The sequence below is a fragment of the Spodoptera frugiperda genome, chromosome 1 (genome assembly GCF_023101765.2).
Source record: "Spodoptera frugiperda isolate SF20-4 chromosome 1, AGI-APGP_CSIRO_Sfru_2.0, whole genome shotgun sequence".
Lineage (NCBI taxonomy): Eukaryota > Metazoa > Arthropoda > Insecta > Lepidoptera > Noctuidae > Spodoptera > Spodoptera frugiperda.
Window position 1 is genome coordinate 10,663,077 of NC_064212.1, and position 16,845 is coordinate 10,679,921.

Sequence of the window (16,845 nt, forward strand, 5' to 3'; positions counted from 1 at the left end):
CTTCGAAGTATTAGACTATTCACAATTAACGAGCCAGGCACTCGCTTACTTTATTCGATTGATGTTACAATCGTTAGATGCACAAAAAGAACATAAATAAACTATTTTTATTGCTGCCAGTCATTTTAAGCGTATCAAAGTTTAAAGAATTTCCGCAAAGAACTTTCCTAGTAGACATCGTCTGCGTGCGAAATGCATTCATATTTTAAATGTACACTGCTACTGCTACAGCTATACTATCCAGTATAAACTGACCGTCGAATGTGCGAAAAGATCATTCAAAGCGAGACAAAGTTAAACTGGTTTGTATAGCTCTATGTGTAGGCGTGTGTACATTCGCGTTCATAACCATTTTTCCGGAGTCAGCACCTTGAGTCTTGAGTCTTGAGTTGGACGATAGCGAAACAAGTTGGACGCAGCGAGGCATTTTTCCTGGATTTAGAAACGAGGACGGAGGAATGAAAAACGTAGAAATGTAGAATGCTAACTGCGAACTAACGTTTGCATAGCATTCAGTCTGCGAGTGTTTATACATCGTTTTATACTCCGCCATCTTTTTAAATTGAATCTTAATTTGCATGCTCGTTAGCTAATGGAAACTAAATTGGCGATCGTAAACTTATTTTATGCTATCATTGAGCACTGGTGTGCAGTAATGTGGAGATAATGGGTAGGTAATGATAATATTGATTATTGTATAACTTTTTATTTATAGAATAGATGGCAAACGAGTAGACAGGTCAACAACAGAGGAGTCACAGGTACGATGCTTTGAAAAAAGCTGTGATAATTGCTTACCTAAATGTTATGTTATTATATTCTAAGTAACAAATAATTTGAAGTTTACCAATCACGTTATTAATGTTACCGAACTACATCATGGCGTATTATCGTGTATATGGCTCTATTACTTAGCTACTACGCAAAGAAATTACAACCCAAACATAAATAATTTTCAAAATATTGAATAGATAGAAATTAATTCCTTCCATTCCATATACAATGTATGTTCAAACCGCTAATATCGCTCCCCATGATTTAATTAATAACAGTCTACTGTCAAGTTTAATCACTGAATTCAATATTACACATCATCCTATATTAGATTTAGTTCTATCTACAAACGCGAAGACCACAAAAATAATATTAAAATTCTCTTCGTTCTTTGAAAATTGAATAAGAGATCTGAAGCCATGAAACATTTAGTAGCCTTTATGAAAATCTGGAAAAAACTTTCATAATTTGATCGGAGAAGAAAGGTCCTGCTTTTCAAAGATATTAAAACAGGATTGCGTTGTCTGCCGACTAGTTCTAAATGCAACTGCCGAGTTGGCAGTCCCGGGTGCAATTTCTAAGTCGGGCAAAATGTAATTGAAGTGTTTTAAGGATTTTAAAGTTCAGTAGAAATACAATTAAGATTTTTTGTGACCCAAATATATTGTCTGGTCAACTCAAGTAAGTGAGTATAGTCAATAGCATCAATTTATCAACGCCTAAGTAGCTACTAAAGATTATTCGGCAAGGGCACATCCTTGTAAAAGAATGCATTCATTTACAGAACAATGTCTGTGCCTCTTCAAAATTTTCATTATTTACGTCGCTTAGCATGTAAATCCTCCCAAGTATTTAATACCTAGCTGTAATCCACGTCTAAACTGTGAAAATATATTAATAATATGAAATTTCATTTGAGCCCATTGTGATTTTAAAATTCAGGCCGCGTTCGTTCCATGAAAATAAAATCAAATCAAGCGTGAACTTTACATTCAGACGAGCCCAAAATTTACATTTTACGTAGATACGACTCTTTATTTTAACTTGGTGAAAAATAATGCAAATCACCTTTTTAGGAAATCCCTGCGGCACAACACGGCGAGTGGTTCTCAAGGATACTATTTACTTACCAAGTATATATATCCTATATTAAATTTGGGTATTAAGTAACGACTAGTGTTTTGCTCCAGAATTTGTTCCTGTTAGCAAACAAAAGGCTACCTGCTACGTATTAGGTACTTAATCCAGGACATGCACTAGCTCTACAGAGTTTCTTATTTGTTGGTACTTTTAGTTAATACCAAAATAACGACTAACGAGAAAAGTTCGTATAGTTGTAATGTTTTTGTAGATCTTGTTTAAACTTTAATTATTCAAGATAACAATATTAATTAATTTGTAATTAGTCAGTTTCAGACAGAACTTATGACAAGGTTGTAAAACCCTTAAGAGTCTATCAACTTAAACTGTCAAGAATAGATCCTCCGTATATTTTTGATGTACTTATTTAATGCTGAGCAAGCGACTGATCTCATTTTGATGAAATACATAGTTGGTAAGTGTTAGAATGGTTAAAATTCTCAATATCTTAGGTAATCGAATTTGGTTATGTATGATGATGTCGGTTGAATCAATAATAGAAATCGATAATTTAGGTATAATCAGACATAATAACTATTTTCTTAATAAAAGGCTTTTGTAATATCTTACTATTTATAATATTAGTAAAACATTAATTGTACCTAATTGGATAAAGGAAATGTCGGCTATGTACAAGCTTAGGTAATCAACATTGTTGTTTGACGAAACTTGGAAACTTCTACAATATTGGTTTCTTTATGTTTATTATTACTAAACAGCAAAACTTGGGGTATTTGCTCAGTACCTATAATATTTATTATAAGTATCATGTTTTAGAACACGAAACAAAAATATTACGCTTTTACTTTGATGTCTATTAGTATTAGGCAATGTATTAAGCCATTGCAATAACTGCTCTACATAGTATACATAAGGAGTTTTTTATACACAACCAGCACAACCTTGTCGAGTCCTTTGCAATAAAAACTGTATAAAAAGAGTTCGTTGACTCCTTCAATATGAACATTGAACACAGATTTCTTTGACACTTTATATAAGGACCAAAAAATAAGAAAGCTCATAAAATCACAGTTAAATTGTGTAGCGCGCGCGATTTACGACAGATAAATAATCCAAATGTCTGACTAGTCCTAGTCGGGCATACGAAGTCAGTCTCTAAGGGTATGGGACCACTGGAGCGCGTGAAAAATTCAGTTCGGTCGGCAGGAATGTTTTATTTAAGGCGAGTGCGCAGTGCGGCCCCTTGAAATATTTAGTAACGACCATTGAGACGGTGTGTTACTTACCTTTCTTTATACGACACCGAACGTTTGACACCGTTTCTACTTTTTACCTAGGTGGCAACCCTAGAAATTGTATAAAAAGCACGAACCTAACGAGACGACTGTTACGTATACGAGTATTGTTACTTTTGTAGCCTAAAAGTTTATGCTATCGTAAAACAACTGTAAAATATTCAATTTTCGTTTTCCTAAATAAGATATTGTGGAGTTCGTTTCAAATTCTCATGGAGTTTCAAATTAAACAAGTAACTCAATTACTGATTCACTAAATTGGAATGATATGAGAGTTATATAAAGTTTTACAAAAATTCCAGATAAATCCTTTAGCGTATCATCGGTCGTACTGACGTATAATCGCTTGAGTGTGATCGGTCAACCGTTTTTTTATACATTTTGCCTGTTCTGGCGTCACACGACCGATAATTCGCGACGCATCTTCCGTCAGATATAAACCGACCCTTAGTTAGAAAACAAAACACATTGCATTATGTTTCAAACTTAACACAGATCTAACTTTTGGGTATATGCATGCATCACATGCATGCTTTCTGCATACCTATCTTATGTCACACCCAGTAAGTCATAACTGGCAAAAGTCAACCGCAGGTAAATACATACAAAAAGCCAATACACCGAGGCTCCGCTCTCCAAATAAGTTGAAAGTTATCTACATTCTACTATTTCTATCTATCACCGACTTGCTGTACCGAAGCGAGTCAATAAATATCCACCAACGGTTTTACGTACGCGTTTATAAAACGAATGATGAACCAAATAGGGCACTTTGTGGTTCCCATCTGACCTTTACGATGTGTGTGTAAAATGACAGAGGCAACAAAATATTCGTATATCATATAATACGATATATAAGATATACGATCCAATTTTTATGAAATTCCGTTGAAGATACACCTGTACCTATCCGTATATGTATACCTACAGTGTCATATACAAAGATAAATTGGTATATATTCGGATCAGTTATTCTCAGAAGAGTTTTATCTTCCTCAAGTTTGAATTTCGTCGTAAAATCAATGGGTTTCATATTAAATAGATAATCGAAATCGAACGTCGACAAGTGGGTACTTACACTAACTCTAGAAGCTTCTGCCAATCCCAAAAAACAACAACCGTAATTCCAATTCTGCAAACAATCAAAACGATTCACCAATAAATCATTGAAATTAAAAATAATACAAATGTTTACTCCCTTCCATCTCGTAATTTGTTCCTGCGGTTTCCCGACAATAAATTCTGGCCCTCCAAGCCCTTTAGCCGATTGAGTGGGCACTTACCTGAGCAAATAAAAATAACAATGAATATTGTCGCCTCATTCATGTAACAAAGAACCTCTTAAGGTTACAGGGCTGTTGAAATGTGGAGCCTAATTCGTTTGTATAAAAGGCGCGAACGATTACGACATGTTAGGTATATGGGAAAGTATTTACGAAAGAGAACTTACTACTGTTACATTCCAATTCCAACGAAATTCAATCTAAAATACATGGTAGATGCAAAGAGATATCAGGTACTAGGACTAATAGATGTTACTTGTAAGAGATTTTGTCCAAAGAAGGCACCTATATATTTTCCTCCTGGGCGAAGACCTCTTCCCGCGTGGAAAAGGAACGAACATTGATCACCACACTTACTCATGGCAGATTATTGCAGTATATTCATTTTAAAGTATCTCTCACGATACAAATATTTCTGCCTTGGTCCCATTGGGATAAACACAGAATAGCTCTGTTAAATATTTAAATTAATGCTAAACTATAAAACTAGTTGTTCTAGCAATATCAGTTTAATAACTAAGTAATATCATAACGATATTGAATATTAAATTAGGTATGTTAAAAGGCTGATAGATAGGTGGGGGCACAGTGAAGCGTGGCACATGTGCCTAAACCCAATCATGCGGGATATTGGTCGGCGACCTGAAACGCGGTGTGAGCACACCGGTTGAGCCACTCCAGCTCAGAAGCTGTTTACTATCATATTTGTAACTAATATCATATTAGGAATAGTCATTTTATTAGAGAAATACTAGAGGAAAACTATACAAGCTTTCCACCTGAAGAACTTTGTTTCTAAGCCTCATTGTTCCAAGGACTGTTGCTCTCCTCCTCTCTCCTCTATTGTCAACATTCGCCATGCTTATTGATATCTAAACGCAAAATTCAACTATCCTAGACATTTAGTTCGAAGCTAAATAATAAAGTTGTATAGAAAGCCTAACTCCAGTTCCAACTCAGTTACGCTTCATGATCGCAAACCGAGTAAACTAAAAGTTGTTACAGTTTCAAACTGTTCCCAACTTCGACTTCCAATATTGAGGGTATTTGAGAGAGACCTCTAAACGTCCGCAAAGGTGACAAAAACATCATCAATAAAACGGTCTTATTCTGGACCAGCTTAGCGCTGACTTAACAAAATCCAGTGGAAAGAGAAATAAGGGCCTCCTTAATCCCGTCCGATGTCAATATACCTACCCTTTACAAATTTAGAAGGAGCCGCGCTGGTTATGTTAATTAATGGTGGAGAAGGACCACAAGCCCTCCACAAACACTGCGCGTACAAATTATCCACATAAGGGATAATCTGAAACCAAATGGACCGCAGGACGGCAATGCCGAGATCTGGGACTAAACCGTCTACGTCAAACCGACCTCTTTAGTATTCCGACACATCAGATAAACTCGTATGAAAACCGAAATTATTGTTATGAAAAGATTTTGTAAATCTCATCACGATATTCATCTGTTTTTGGCCGATTGTTAAGGTACTTAAGCTTCTTCTGGCATTTCTAATAATGAATAGGTAGAATGGCATTGCGAAGTAAGTACCTTGTAGTCTATTTAAAAAGTAGCCCAAGAATGTTTTTAAATATATACCTAATCATAATTTTAAAGCAAAACATAAATTACCTAGTTAAGATTAACTTAACTAGGTCTATACAAATAAGCTGCAAAAACAATATAGGTATAATATTAATTAGTTACTTGAAGCATGGTGTTGCTTTACTCCTCAGCAAATATTTTCTCAATGCTTCTGTATAGACAGTAAGTTACTGTACAAAAAGTAAACATAGGTAGGTACAAAAAACACGTGGAATTTTTCATCAATCTCATAAAAGTGGAGGGACGCAATTTTATTAACAATTTGTTCACTGCAGCGTCGGTACGTGCAATGAAAAATGCATCCAATGCCGTAGCATACGGTCCTCGGACTGATTAAATAACAGTGTTGCCAGCATATCGGCTGATGACTGGCCGGTATATTACATTTCCCGTCCGACATGTTGCCATGTTGCACGAAATTCGTTACGGTCACTAGTTAAGCAACTAAACAAAACGCCCCAGGGCACGTTTAATGATATTTCGAGTTTCTAGGGAAATTGGATAGTTGGTAATTAAGTCCGTTTTCCGAGAAGAGTTAACGAGTTTATTATTTCAGAGGTCGAATTTCGTATTTTGTTTGTTTAGTGGCTACCAATATTTTTGATAAAAACATAACACTATAAAATATGTATGCTTCATAAATATTGAGAAAATTGCTTAATACGCCAGTATACTTAGATAGACCCATGGAATCAGTAACAAAAACAATTAAAAATACCAATTCATGTCTCATTATGAATACCTTACCACTGAAACACATCTTCTCACCATTTTATATTACATTCTTTGACATCACATAGGTAGGTGTAGGTACATACGAAAGCAGGGTCGTGTGTAAACAAGCAATGCGCTTTATTGGCTTCAGGTACAACAAAAGTATCACAAAGCACCTTGTGAGGTCGCAACCCATACCAACTTTAACCTATAAAAGAATAAACAAAATCAAATAGCAAACGAAACTTTTCCTCTCAAACTTTTTAAATGTGTGAAGTTCAATAGCTATGAAACAAATTCGAAATTTAAAGTTCTGTGGAAATGGGTTTATGTAGGGTTAGTAGGTAATCATGTACTTTTGATGTAGGTACTTTTAACGGCTGGAAAAAAATACATGAAAAGTAGGTCTAGATAACTATCTAGACCTACTTTAATCAACTAAGGTAGGTACTCCTGACTTTTACTTACCTAATAGGGATGATGACGGGTGTAATACTACGATTATTTGTATATTCTACATCAACGTTATCTTCGGTGATAGCTGTCATACTGTATATAATAACTAACTAGAGTGCGGGTACTTCTACAGACAGAGTCACTCGTTAACCGACCGCAGACAGAGTAGTCGTGCGCACAGCAGCCAATCACTAATACCTATGTGGTTTTACGTGACGTAGGTATATATTTACATAACTAAGTGCCGTAGTATTAACATACTACGGGCGTACACTAAAACGGGGTTTGAAAATTAAAAACCTATTTAACGTTATTTTTTGTCATAAGAAAATAATATTTAGGTAAAATTAATTTAGACAAATGTTTATTTTATTGCCCGTCTGGTAAGCGTCAGACGGACATTAAAATAAAAATGAATCAACCACCTGGTTGATAAATTAGGTACGCTGTGGACCTGTTGTAAATACGTAGTGGTTAATTATGATTACGAAGATAATAAATACCCACTAAAGATATTTTATATACTCGTTTATAACAATGTGTTATTTATGAAACAAAGTTTCCTAAGGAAGGGACTCAAATTCTCGACAAATCCCACAAACAAGCAGAAAGTTTGTAACTCAACAGATGCGGATGAGACGTGATTAATCACATGGCTAGGAGGCACTTACGTACGATCTTTTTCAATAAAGATCTGAAGAAAAAAAAGACCCAAAAATTTAACATAAAAAATGAGGTTCTTAGGGGAAACTAATAAAATTAAAGTAAACAAATCTATTACATAGGCGGTTAAGGGTGAGTACCTCGTAACACCATCTGTTGGTAAAGTGTGGAAATGCTTTAAAACGTGGGATCAAGAATTTTTTTATTAGATGCTAGATAGGTTCGTATACTTTTTATTATACGGAATCTTTTTATTACATGCGTATCACCTTAAATTATTCTAATGTAAAATATTTAAATAAATAATTTGGAAATAATTGGAGAAGTGCAGACTCTCTTTTAATCTTCTCTATTTTAAAATATTGTTATAAGTTTGTTTCTTGTTTAAAATTATAGATTTTTTTATATTAGATTTGTTTTTTTATCAATACCTATTTAATGTTGCCACTATAAGAATGATGATAACAGCTTGCCAAATTACTGTCAAAAGTCATTGTCAAAGTCAAAATAAAAATACACAACATAACCTCAAAATTACACTAAAAATCAATTAAATATCGCTATAGTTAAGAATAATTTTATATACACTATCTATTATGGCATTATGGACATGGGTACGTAATCTTGTAAATAACATTATACCAATAATACATTTAAAAATAATTAATACAAAATTATGTATGTATGAAAAAATAATCATATAATTTTTTTGGTTCCAAGTAAACAGTACTAACAAATGATAATATTTTCAGGGTGCTAATTCACACGGACAACTGGGTGTGGGTATTGCAAATGAACAAATAGAGAAACCAACAAAGGTTGAAGTACATTTGTATCACTGTAAAATAAACCAAATTGCTTGTGGAGGTGGTCATACTCTCCTTTTAGATAACGAGGGCAAACTATATGGTTGTGGATGGAATTCAAAACTCCAACTAGCAAGAGAAACTGAAGTACACAAGTTTGAACGGACATGGGCATTAAGTGGCGTTACATTTACAAACATAGTTTGCGGCTGGGACTTCAGCTGTGGAGTAACAGATGACCAGTTTTTGATCGTTTGGGGATCTAATGCTTATGGCCAACTAGGTGTACCATCAACTCCTAAAGAATTCTTTTCAGAAATCATGAAACCTATTAGACTTCCAATTAATGCTGTTCTAGTTTCTATGGGACTAAGACATACCGCCATTGTAAACTCTAAAGGAGAAGTGTGGACCACAGGATGTGGTAGGCATGGACAACTAGGATTAGGAAACAGTATATTGTCTTCTGATAGGTTCCAGAAAGTGGAAGGTGTAGGTAAAATTTCCCATATAGCCTGTGGGCAAAATCATACTGTAGCTTGGTGTTCAGAGGAAAGAGCCTTATATGTATGGGGAGACAATAAACACGGCCAGCTCTTACTGTGTTCTGAAAAATATAAAAAAATATATACACCAAACAAGATTGATATAGATGTGAAACAAGAAGTGAAGAAGTTATTAAGTGGATGGACCAATGTATTATTATGGTTGGAAGATGGAAGTCTCTTAGCCTGGGGCAGAAATAATAATGCACAGCTAGGCACAGATAAAGCTGTTCCCCCAGGAACATTCACACATATCAAGCTTCCAGGTTAGTGATTATGTTGGCTAAATGAATTATTTCCTTGATTTTCACTAGTACTCACTAATTCTAATTTTTACACTGTAATCATGAGTACTAGTGTACTCACTAATTCTAATTTTTACACTGTATTGAATAATAATAATTATTATGTTTTTTGTTTCAGAGGGCCGAGAAGTACAAGATGTTGCACTAGGTTCTGAGCACACAATTTGTTTAGCAACAGACAATACTCTTTGGGCTTGGGGATGGAACGAACATTTCAACACAGCCATTGATTTAGGACACCAAATAGTACAACCAACTTTAGTGCCTTTAGAAATTGATAAAAATCAAAAAATTACACAAATCTATGCTGGTGGAGCTCAAAATTTCGTAGTGATTGAAGAATAAGTAGTCAAAAATACCTAATTATCTGTGATATGCCATAGGCACACCCAACAGTGAAATCATTGTGTAATCGTAAATGACTCATGCTAGTCCATATTGTTTATTGCAAATGCCTCAGTTATGCGCATATGAAATAAGATTAAGTTTATATTTGCATGTTTATTTTTAAATCTTGTTTTTTACTCCTAGAGCACTTATGTTTATTTTGAAAAATGTTAAGATATTTGAAAATGTATTACATAGTATTTAAGAAAAAATATTATACCTATAAGTCTTATTTAAATTAATTTGTAAGTCCAGTGCTTAGTTTGCAAGTTCTGTCATTATATTGTGTAGTAGTATTGAGTTATTGAAGCCCTGCCACTGTTGTATTTAAACATTACTGTTATACAAAATTAGTGTAGAATTGTTAGCCTTTAAGCATGAGAATGCATGTGAGCATGCAAATGTTATGTGAAGTCCACAAGGGACTAATATTTTCCCTTGTGTTTTTATGTAATCAATGAAGTTATACAACTTGTTGATTATTTTTAAGGCTTATTTTTAGATATGATTTCATTGTATTACTATATTATTTAATGTTTTATAAATAAAACAATACATCACTTGCACATGTGATTTTATTAAAATATTACACATGTACGGCATCATAATAAATAACAACTATTATAGTAATGACTAAAAAGCATATTTGAAATGCAAAGAGCATAACCAGAATAAATAAATAATTTTACAGGACAGTATGCTTTTAGTGTGAAAGAGAAACAAAAAGCATACTGCCTGTATTATGTGCACCTGTTTGATATACATATTGGTTTAACATAGAAATACTTTTTATTACTGTAATAATGCAGATTAAATGTGTTCTGATATATTTGAGTCAATCTTTTAAACATCACTGTTTCAAAGATATAATATACCTAGTTCAATTTCATCACTATAAAAACCATGTTGTATTATTAAATACATTTTAATTTAATAACATGATATATTCCTAGTTTTAGCTCATATCAAAGTAGTTACCTATAAAATGCCAAATTATATTACACATTATTACAATTTTAACAACACTTCTAAAAAATCCTAACAATTTAAGAGACACATTGGTGTTAGGTAGCTTTGAAATATTGAATTAACATACAAACTAAATACCAGTTCAAAATAATACCAAAACTTAATAATAAAAAATTTGGAATTGGTCATAGCAACTTGTCTCGCATTTAATGTTCTTAGGAACAAGTAGACAAGATATTAATATAAAATAACATTTTAATTCGTGATTGATTTTAACAATTAATAATTTAAACAAAACATTGCAAAGATGTCATCCATCTTCATTATTACTTTTAAGTGTGATTTTAATTTCCATTAAAAATCTTCTAATTTATAATGTTTACTAATCAAGAGTATTATAAAGCACAATTTACAAATAGATAACATTCAATTTTAAAAACATAGTACTAATTAACCACATGACTGTCTCACATGGATCCATGTTCCAGCACAGCACTCCATGGGTTATTAAAAATGATTTATACTAGTATAAGTGCACATTGTTGGGTTTAAATACTTTAAAATTATTTTTGTATCATGTGACATGTCCACATGAAATAGAAATATTTTAATTGAAAATTGTATCATCACTAAAAAAATTATGCCTTTTGATTCATGGAAATATCTAGTTACTATGACCATTCTCTTTATACTAAACAAAACTGAAGTTATTGCTTTATATTAGAATACATTAATCATACTAAGACACATGGGTATATGAATGTCCAGTTTGCATTTGTGCAATATTGAGCAATATTAACAAGATTTTAACATCATATTCACAAAGCAATCTTGAACAGTCAGCCAAGTATTTTACATTTGTTTTGCTACCTTTTCCTTTCACCTTTTTGTGTCTTGCGCTTTTCCTTTTTCTCCTCCTTTAGTTGCTTTTGTTTTTCTCTGCAAAATAATAAATAAAAATTTTAAAAGCAATCATCCATACAGCAACTTAGGAATAAAAAATATTCTTCATAGATGATATTAATTACAATATAATAAATTATATTTTACCTGTCTTCCTTATCCTTTTCTTTCTTTTTCTGGGCATCAAGCCGAGCCTGTTCACGGCGTTCACGAGCTGCTGCATGCACATCAGCTGCATTTGTATTCTTAACTAAGTCCGGACTAGCAGTTTCTTCATCATTCGCAACATCTTCCTGTAATACAAATACAAAATAATACTTTAATATGTGCTATCACTGTAGAATCAATTCAAAACACATAACCTCTTTAATATTTGGATGAAGTTCTATTACTACTACTACAAACCTCATTGTCAGAAAGTTGGCTATATTGTGACAATATAGCTTCGCGAATTTTTTTCTCTTCATCTGTATACTCTCGTCGTGTCGTTGTGGATGGAGCTTGAGATTCTAACAACTGGGCTAGTCTCACATCTACGTCTGTCACGGGTTTTGGGGTTTCTTCCTTCGGTCGACATGACTCCCATTTTTCAATTATCTCGTCTATGTGTGTTGAAATGTCTTTTTCCTGTAATAACACAAATAATTAGAGAAATAACCAAGGTAATCATAGTCCAAATACAACTGGGAGACTTACCACTATCTCAGATAGTATGCCTTCTAAAGCATCTTTTTTTTCATCCACACTGTCTTCACTTTCTAAAATACCTGATATGTATGATCCGAAAACTCCTTCGTCAGTTTTCAACGATCTTAACTTTTCAGTTAGCCATGGCTCAAAGTCACTCGTAGCCGTCGCCATATTGCTAGAGTATTTTAAAATTTCAATTTTCAAAATGTTTTTGACATTTTTGAGTTCCTTCAAAGTTGAATATTTTTTTTTTCTTTTTGGCAACATTTGCTCAAATAGCTATACAACACAATTCGACAAACTAAAGTAGATAAATATTCAGTGTTTGTTTGAATACGCTAAAATTTTCTTGATTTTTATCGTCATTTTTATTTCCGTAATATTTCACAAAAAGTAACGATTTACTATTTACAAACGTAATAGACTTATGAATGAAAACATTTCCGAACGACGTATTATCGAAACACCGTTGTCATCCTGCTACTAGTGTTGTATTATATATCGACATTTGCTGAATAAAAACAAAAGTAACAGAACACTAGTACTAAGACCATAATTTTGATAAAAACTGATAATTTCCATATTTATGCTACGATAATAATACCATCGTCATACTCTATTGTGCATTAGAAATAAATGAATCACATATTTAGTTTTTTCTATTGCTTATCGATAACTATCTGAATCTGTCAAGTCTCACATCACTACACAGTTTGCGGCGACCGAATAGTTTACGGAGTGACTTGTAAAATATTTGTATTCTAACAAAATAAGAAAATGTCTGCGAGATACGATAGAGCTATTACGGTATTTTCACCTGATGGTCATTTGCTTCAGGTGGAATATGCCCAGGAAGCTGTTCGTAAAGGATCGACTGCGGTATGTAATAATTTTATTATTGGTTAGCTCCATTCAAGTTACCGATATTATGTATTTACTATGAAATTGATTCAAATTATTTCATTTCAGGTCGGTGTGAGAGGCGCTGATGTAGTTGTACTAGGTGTTGAAAAGAAATCAGTTGCAAAATTGCAAGAAGAAAGAACTGTTAGAAAGATCTGTCTGCTTGACGACCATGTCGTAATGGCATTTGCTGGTTTGACCGCTGATGCTCGAATTCTCATCAACAGGGCTCAAATTGAGTGCCAGTCGCACAAGTTGACGGTTGAGGACCCTGTGACTTTGGAGTACATTACTAGATATATAGCTGGACTAAAACAAAAGTACACTCAGAGCAATGGACGTCGACCTTTCGGTATTTCTTGTTTGATTGGTGGTTTTGATTATGATGGTCATCCTCATTTATTCCAAACAGAACCATCAGGTATCTATTATGAGTGGAAGGCCAATGCTACGGGCAGGTCAGCTAAAACTGTCAGAGAATTCTTAGAAAAGAATTACACTGCTGAAGAAGTTGCAACTGAAAATGGTGCTGTAAAGGTAAGTGTTGCATTCTGCTAAAATAATATTACATTATAAATTACAGTATCTTCAGCACCATGCCACAGCTATGCACATGTACTAGCACTGTTTCCAGGTGATGTTATAATATCAAAGTATATGTACATACACATGATTATATTTAAGGACATCATTCTTTAGTAACAATCCTGAACTAAAATAGAACTTTATTATTTCGTAAGCTCATACTCGTACATAAGACACACTGTACTCACAGGGTATATTCCATGGTTTGATCATAGAATGAATTAAACTAAGAAAGGTCTCCGTAATTATTGGTTATGATAGCAATGAAATATTATCATCTTTAATTAAATTTATGCTCGAAAGAATGGTATTCTAATTAGGATGTGTAGAGAATAGTGAAATAGGAGCCTAGTGGGAATGGAGTCTAGTTAAATACTAACATATTAAAATAATAATTAAAGGGTACAGGTGGAACATTTTTATTTATATGTATATTGACAATCTTCCAAAGTACCCATAACAATACAGATATCATATTGACATTTTGTATGCATAATTTGTTATTTTTACAATTCCAGCTTGCCATTCGTGCTCTCCTAGAAGTGGTCCAGTCTGGACAAAAGAACTTGGAGATAGCAGTGATGAGACGTGGTCAACCTATGCAGATGCTGGACTCCGACACCATCAGCTCATATGTGTCTGTCATAGAAAAGGAAAAGGAGGAGGAAGCAGAGAAGAAGAAACAAAAGAAGTAATATCTTAATGTGTTGCACACTTTTCTATATTAACTACTAATACATGTTTTTAAGGAAATTACATTGTTGTTTTTTTACTCAGTAATTAACTTAAGAATTAAGCAAATCAATAGTTTTGGAGATTTGAGAATACAATTCTTTCAAATCGGATCCACATTCTTGATTGGGGCCTCTAGTAATCATAATATCATTGAACATTTGGTCCCATTCACCATGGTAGTGATCAGAATTTTCAGTGTTCTTCTGAAATATAGATATTTGATTAGTTTGTAGTTCCTCATAAAGATTAAACAGACATTACCTTGTGATTAAAGTAGACTATGCTGGTAAATGGGCAGTGGTATCATTTATTTACTTACTTCAGCCATAGACATGGACACATCATCAATATGATCATTACTAATTGATGGCAATACACAATTCAGTGAGTTATGATCAATCTCTTTAACTTCTCCTATTTTCCTCGCAATGCCTTGGTCTGTGTCATTGTCTATATTGAATTCAGCCAACAATTCAACACCGGAGTTCTCTTCGGAAGGTTCCGGATCAAGTTCAGGCATACTGAGGAACTGTACTGGGAAGTTGTCACCACTTTGTTGACATGTTTCATCAGTGAAATTCATGAGACTATCCTGAGGTGTGTCTCTATAAAGTAAGCAAAGTGTTAGGAATTTATTTTCTATCTATTGTATTTATATTAGTGTTTTATTTCTTTTACCTGTATGTAGTAGTCTCTTCAGCTATGGTTGTTTCATTCTGAGGAGCTGGGACATTAGCTGTGGACAGGAAAGGATCACAAGGAGGTATGGGAAGGAAATAAATAGGTAATTATAAAGTAAGGATAATAAACCTGGTTCAGGAAGGGCTTTATCTGTACTCGCATCATTGGTCATTAACCAATCAAATTCAATATTTTCTTCATCTTCACAGTAATCATCTTGAGAATCTGAAATATTATGGGAATTACAAGAACTAGTTCAACAGTAGGGAAAACTCCATGGTAATAGATTTAATGTTTGGGAGCGGTGAATTTTGTGATCAATAAATAAATCAGTAGTGAAATTATTAAATGTCATAAACTTACCATCACATTCAAATTTAAGATTACAAAAGTGTTTAGGTGAATTCTGAACAAACAAGTCTTGAGCTGCTTTCTTTAAGGCCATTCGGAGAGCTCGTCTTGCCTTTTGCAGTGGTGTTAAGAAAAGCAATTGCTCTACATTACTGTAAAGATTCTAAAAAAATAAACAAGATATATAGGTACTATCAGGATAAAAATCAAATAAACATTGCAGTTTTAAATAAATACACTTGCATACCTTAGGTTTGAAATTTCTTTTCATAGCAAGAGCTTTACGTGTTATTTTGTTTAGTAATTCAGGTTTGCCATATTGAAAGTAGTCGTGAACATATTCATGCATGTATGGGTTGCTAGAGTTACACAAAGGATCTTGCAAATGAGAAGTGACCTTTCGAAACCCATACAGATTCAGCTGTCGCACAAAGCTTGAAATGTTTGTCGTTTTAAAAATAGAGTGATCACATTGCAAGTAATTATGAAGGATGCGATAATTCAACAAAATTGTTCGTCCTGTACCACCCCATAAAATGGCATCAGTGCGAAAATTTAGTAAGTACCACAGTTTTTGAGGGAAACGCATTTGGAATATAGCATTTCTGTCGTCTTGCATATTTGATAGACCTATTTTTAACATTGATATGCCTGGCGACTTTGCCTTACACTTCAGTATATTTTATTATGATCGATGAAAAATTCAAACGATTTTAATAAATTGAAAAGAAGCGCCAAAGCAAATGCAATGTCACGGTGTCATTTGAATACAAACAAATGTCAAAAAGAATGTGTAAACCACAGATTAAGGTAATAACGTTTAGAAATGAGTGTCTCGTTGGATTTATAGCTTATTTAAATCGGGAAAAATAAAACAAAAACACATTTTTGAGTAAAGTATGTTTGCAATTATGAATTTTTATTTTATACAGCTTGTGGACAGGCAGAGAATCACCATATTTATTTACACAATTGTTGTTGGTGGATGTATACTCATCTTTGTGGATTATAGACGAAACGAACGGTGTCAATGTCAATATGACAAAGATAAAGTCAATGTCAGATTTTATTTGACTTTGACATAATTGACACTG

The 16,845-nt window shown here is 33.5% G+C and overlaps 4 protein-coding genes across 4 annotated transcripts; 2 read left to right on the plus strand and 2 right to left on the minus strand.

Moving 5' to 3' along the window:
- Positions 1–8,356: 8,356 nt before the first annotated feature.
- Positions 8,357–10,018, plus strand: LOC118273100 (uncharacterized). Its single transcript, XM_035589879.2, has 3 exons — positions 8,357–8,505; positions 8,644–9,508; positions 9,666–10,018. Exons 1-3 carry the CDS (start codon positions 8,488–8,490, stop codon positions 9,890–9,892), a joined length of 1,110 nt encoding a protein of 369 aa, XP_035445772.2. The 5' UTR covers positions 8,357–8,487; the 3' UTR covers positions 9,893–10,018.
- Positions 10,019–10,491: 473 nt separating this feature from the next.
- On the minus strand, positions 10,492–12,707 carry LOC118273102 (coiled-coil domain-containing protein 43). Its single transcript, XM_035589881.2, has 4 exons — positions 12,503–12,707; positions 12,212–12,433; positions 11,954–12,099; positions 10,492–11,842 (listed from the first exon to the last, which is right to left on the minus strand). The coding sequence occupies exons 1-4, from the start codon at positions 12,665–12,667 to the stop codon at positions 11,770–11,772; spliced, it is 606 nt and encodes a 201-aa protein (XP_035445774.2). The 5' UTR covers positions 12,668–12,707; the 3' UTR covers positions 10,492–11,769.
- Positions 12,708–13,189: 482 nt separating this feature from the next.
- LOC118273101 (proteasome subunit alpha type-7-1) lies at positions 13,190–14,740 on the plus strand. Its single transcript, XM_035589880.2, has 3 exons — positions 13,190–13,375; positions 13,466–13,936; positions 14,503–14,740. Exons 1-3 carry the CDS (start codon positions 13,274–13,276, stop codon positions 14,677–14,679), a joined length of 750 nt encoding a protein of 249 aa, XP_035445773.1. The 5' UTR covers positions 13,190–13,273; the 3' UTR covers positions 14,680–14,740.
- LOC118273099 (uncharacterized) lies at positions 14,677–16,694 on the minus strand. The gene is made up of 6 exons (XM_035589877.2): positions 15,999–16,694; positions 15,764–15,914; positions 15,530–15,625; positions 15,398–15,455; positions 15,039–15,324; positions 14,677–14,922 (listed from the first exon to the last, which is right to left on the minus strand). Exons 1-6 carry the CDS (start codon positions 16,392–16,394, stop codon positions 14,770–14,772), a joined length of 1,140 nt encoding a protein of 379 aa, XP_035445770.2. The 5' UTR covers positions 16,395–16,694; the 3' UTR covers positions 14,677–14,769.
- Between the last annotated feature and the right edge of the window lie 151 nt (positions 16,695–16,845).

Coding starts and splice junctions, on each gene's coding strand:
- LOC118273100 (XM_035589879.2), top strand. Junction 9,509..9,665: donor CACACATATCAAGCTTCCAG/GTTAGTGATTAT, acceptor TTTTTGTTTCAG/AGGGCCGAGAAGTACAAGAT.
- LOC118273102 (XM_035589881.2), bottom strand. CDS start 12,667: ATGGCGACGGCTACGAGTGACTTTGAGCCATGGCTAACTGAAAAGTTA. Junction 12,434..12,502: donor GCATACTATCTGAGATAGTG/GTAAGTCTCCCA, acceptor GTGTTATTACAG/GAAAAAGACATTTCAACACA. Junction 12,100..12,211: donor GCCAACTTTCTGACAATGAG/GTTTGTAGTAGT, acceptor TTTGTATTACAG/GAAGATGTTGCGAATGATGA.
- LOC118273101 (XM_035589880.2), top strand. CDS start 13,274: ATGTCTGCGAGATACGATAGAGCTATTACGGTATTTTCACCTGATGGT. Junction 13,376..13,465: donor TTCGTAAAGGATCGACTGCG/GTATGTAATAAT, acceptor ATTTCATTTCAG/GTCGGTGTGAGAGGCGCTGA. Junction 13,937..14,502: donor CTGAAAATGGTGCTGTAAAG/GTAAGTGTTGCA, acceptor TTACAATTCCAG/CTTGCCATTCGTGCTCTCCT.
- LOC118273099 (XM_035589877.2), bottom strand. CDS start 16,394: ATGTTAAAAATAGGTCTATCAAATATGCAAGACGACAGAAATGCTATA. Junction 15,456..15,529: donor TAAAGCCCTTCCTGAACCAG/GTTTATTATCCT, acceptor TCCTGTCCACAG/CTAATGTCCCAGCTCCTCAG. Junction 15,325..15,397: donor GAAGAGACTACTACATACAG/GTAAAAGAAATA, acceptor CTTACTTTATAG/AGACACACCTCAGGATAGTC.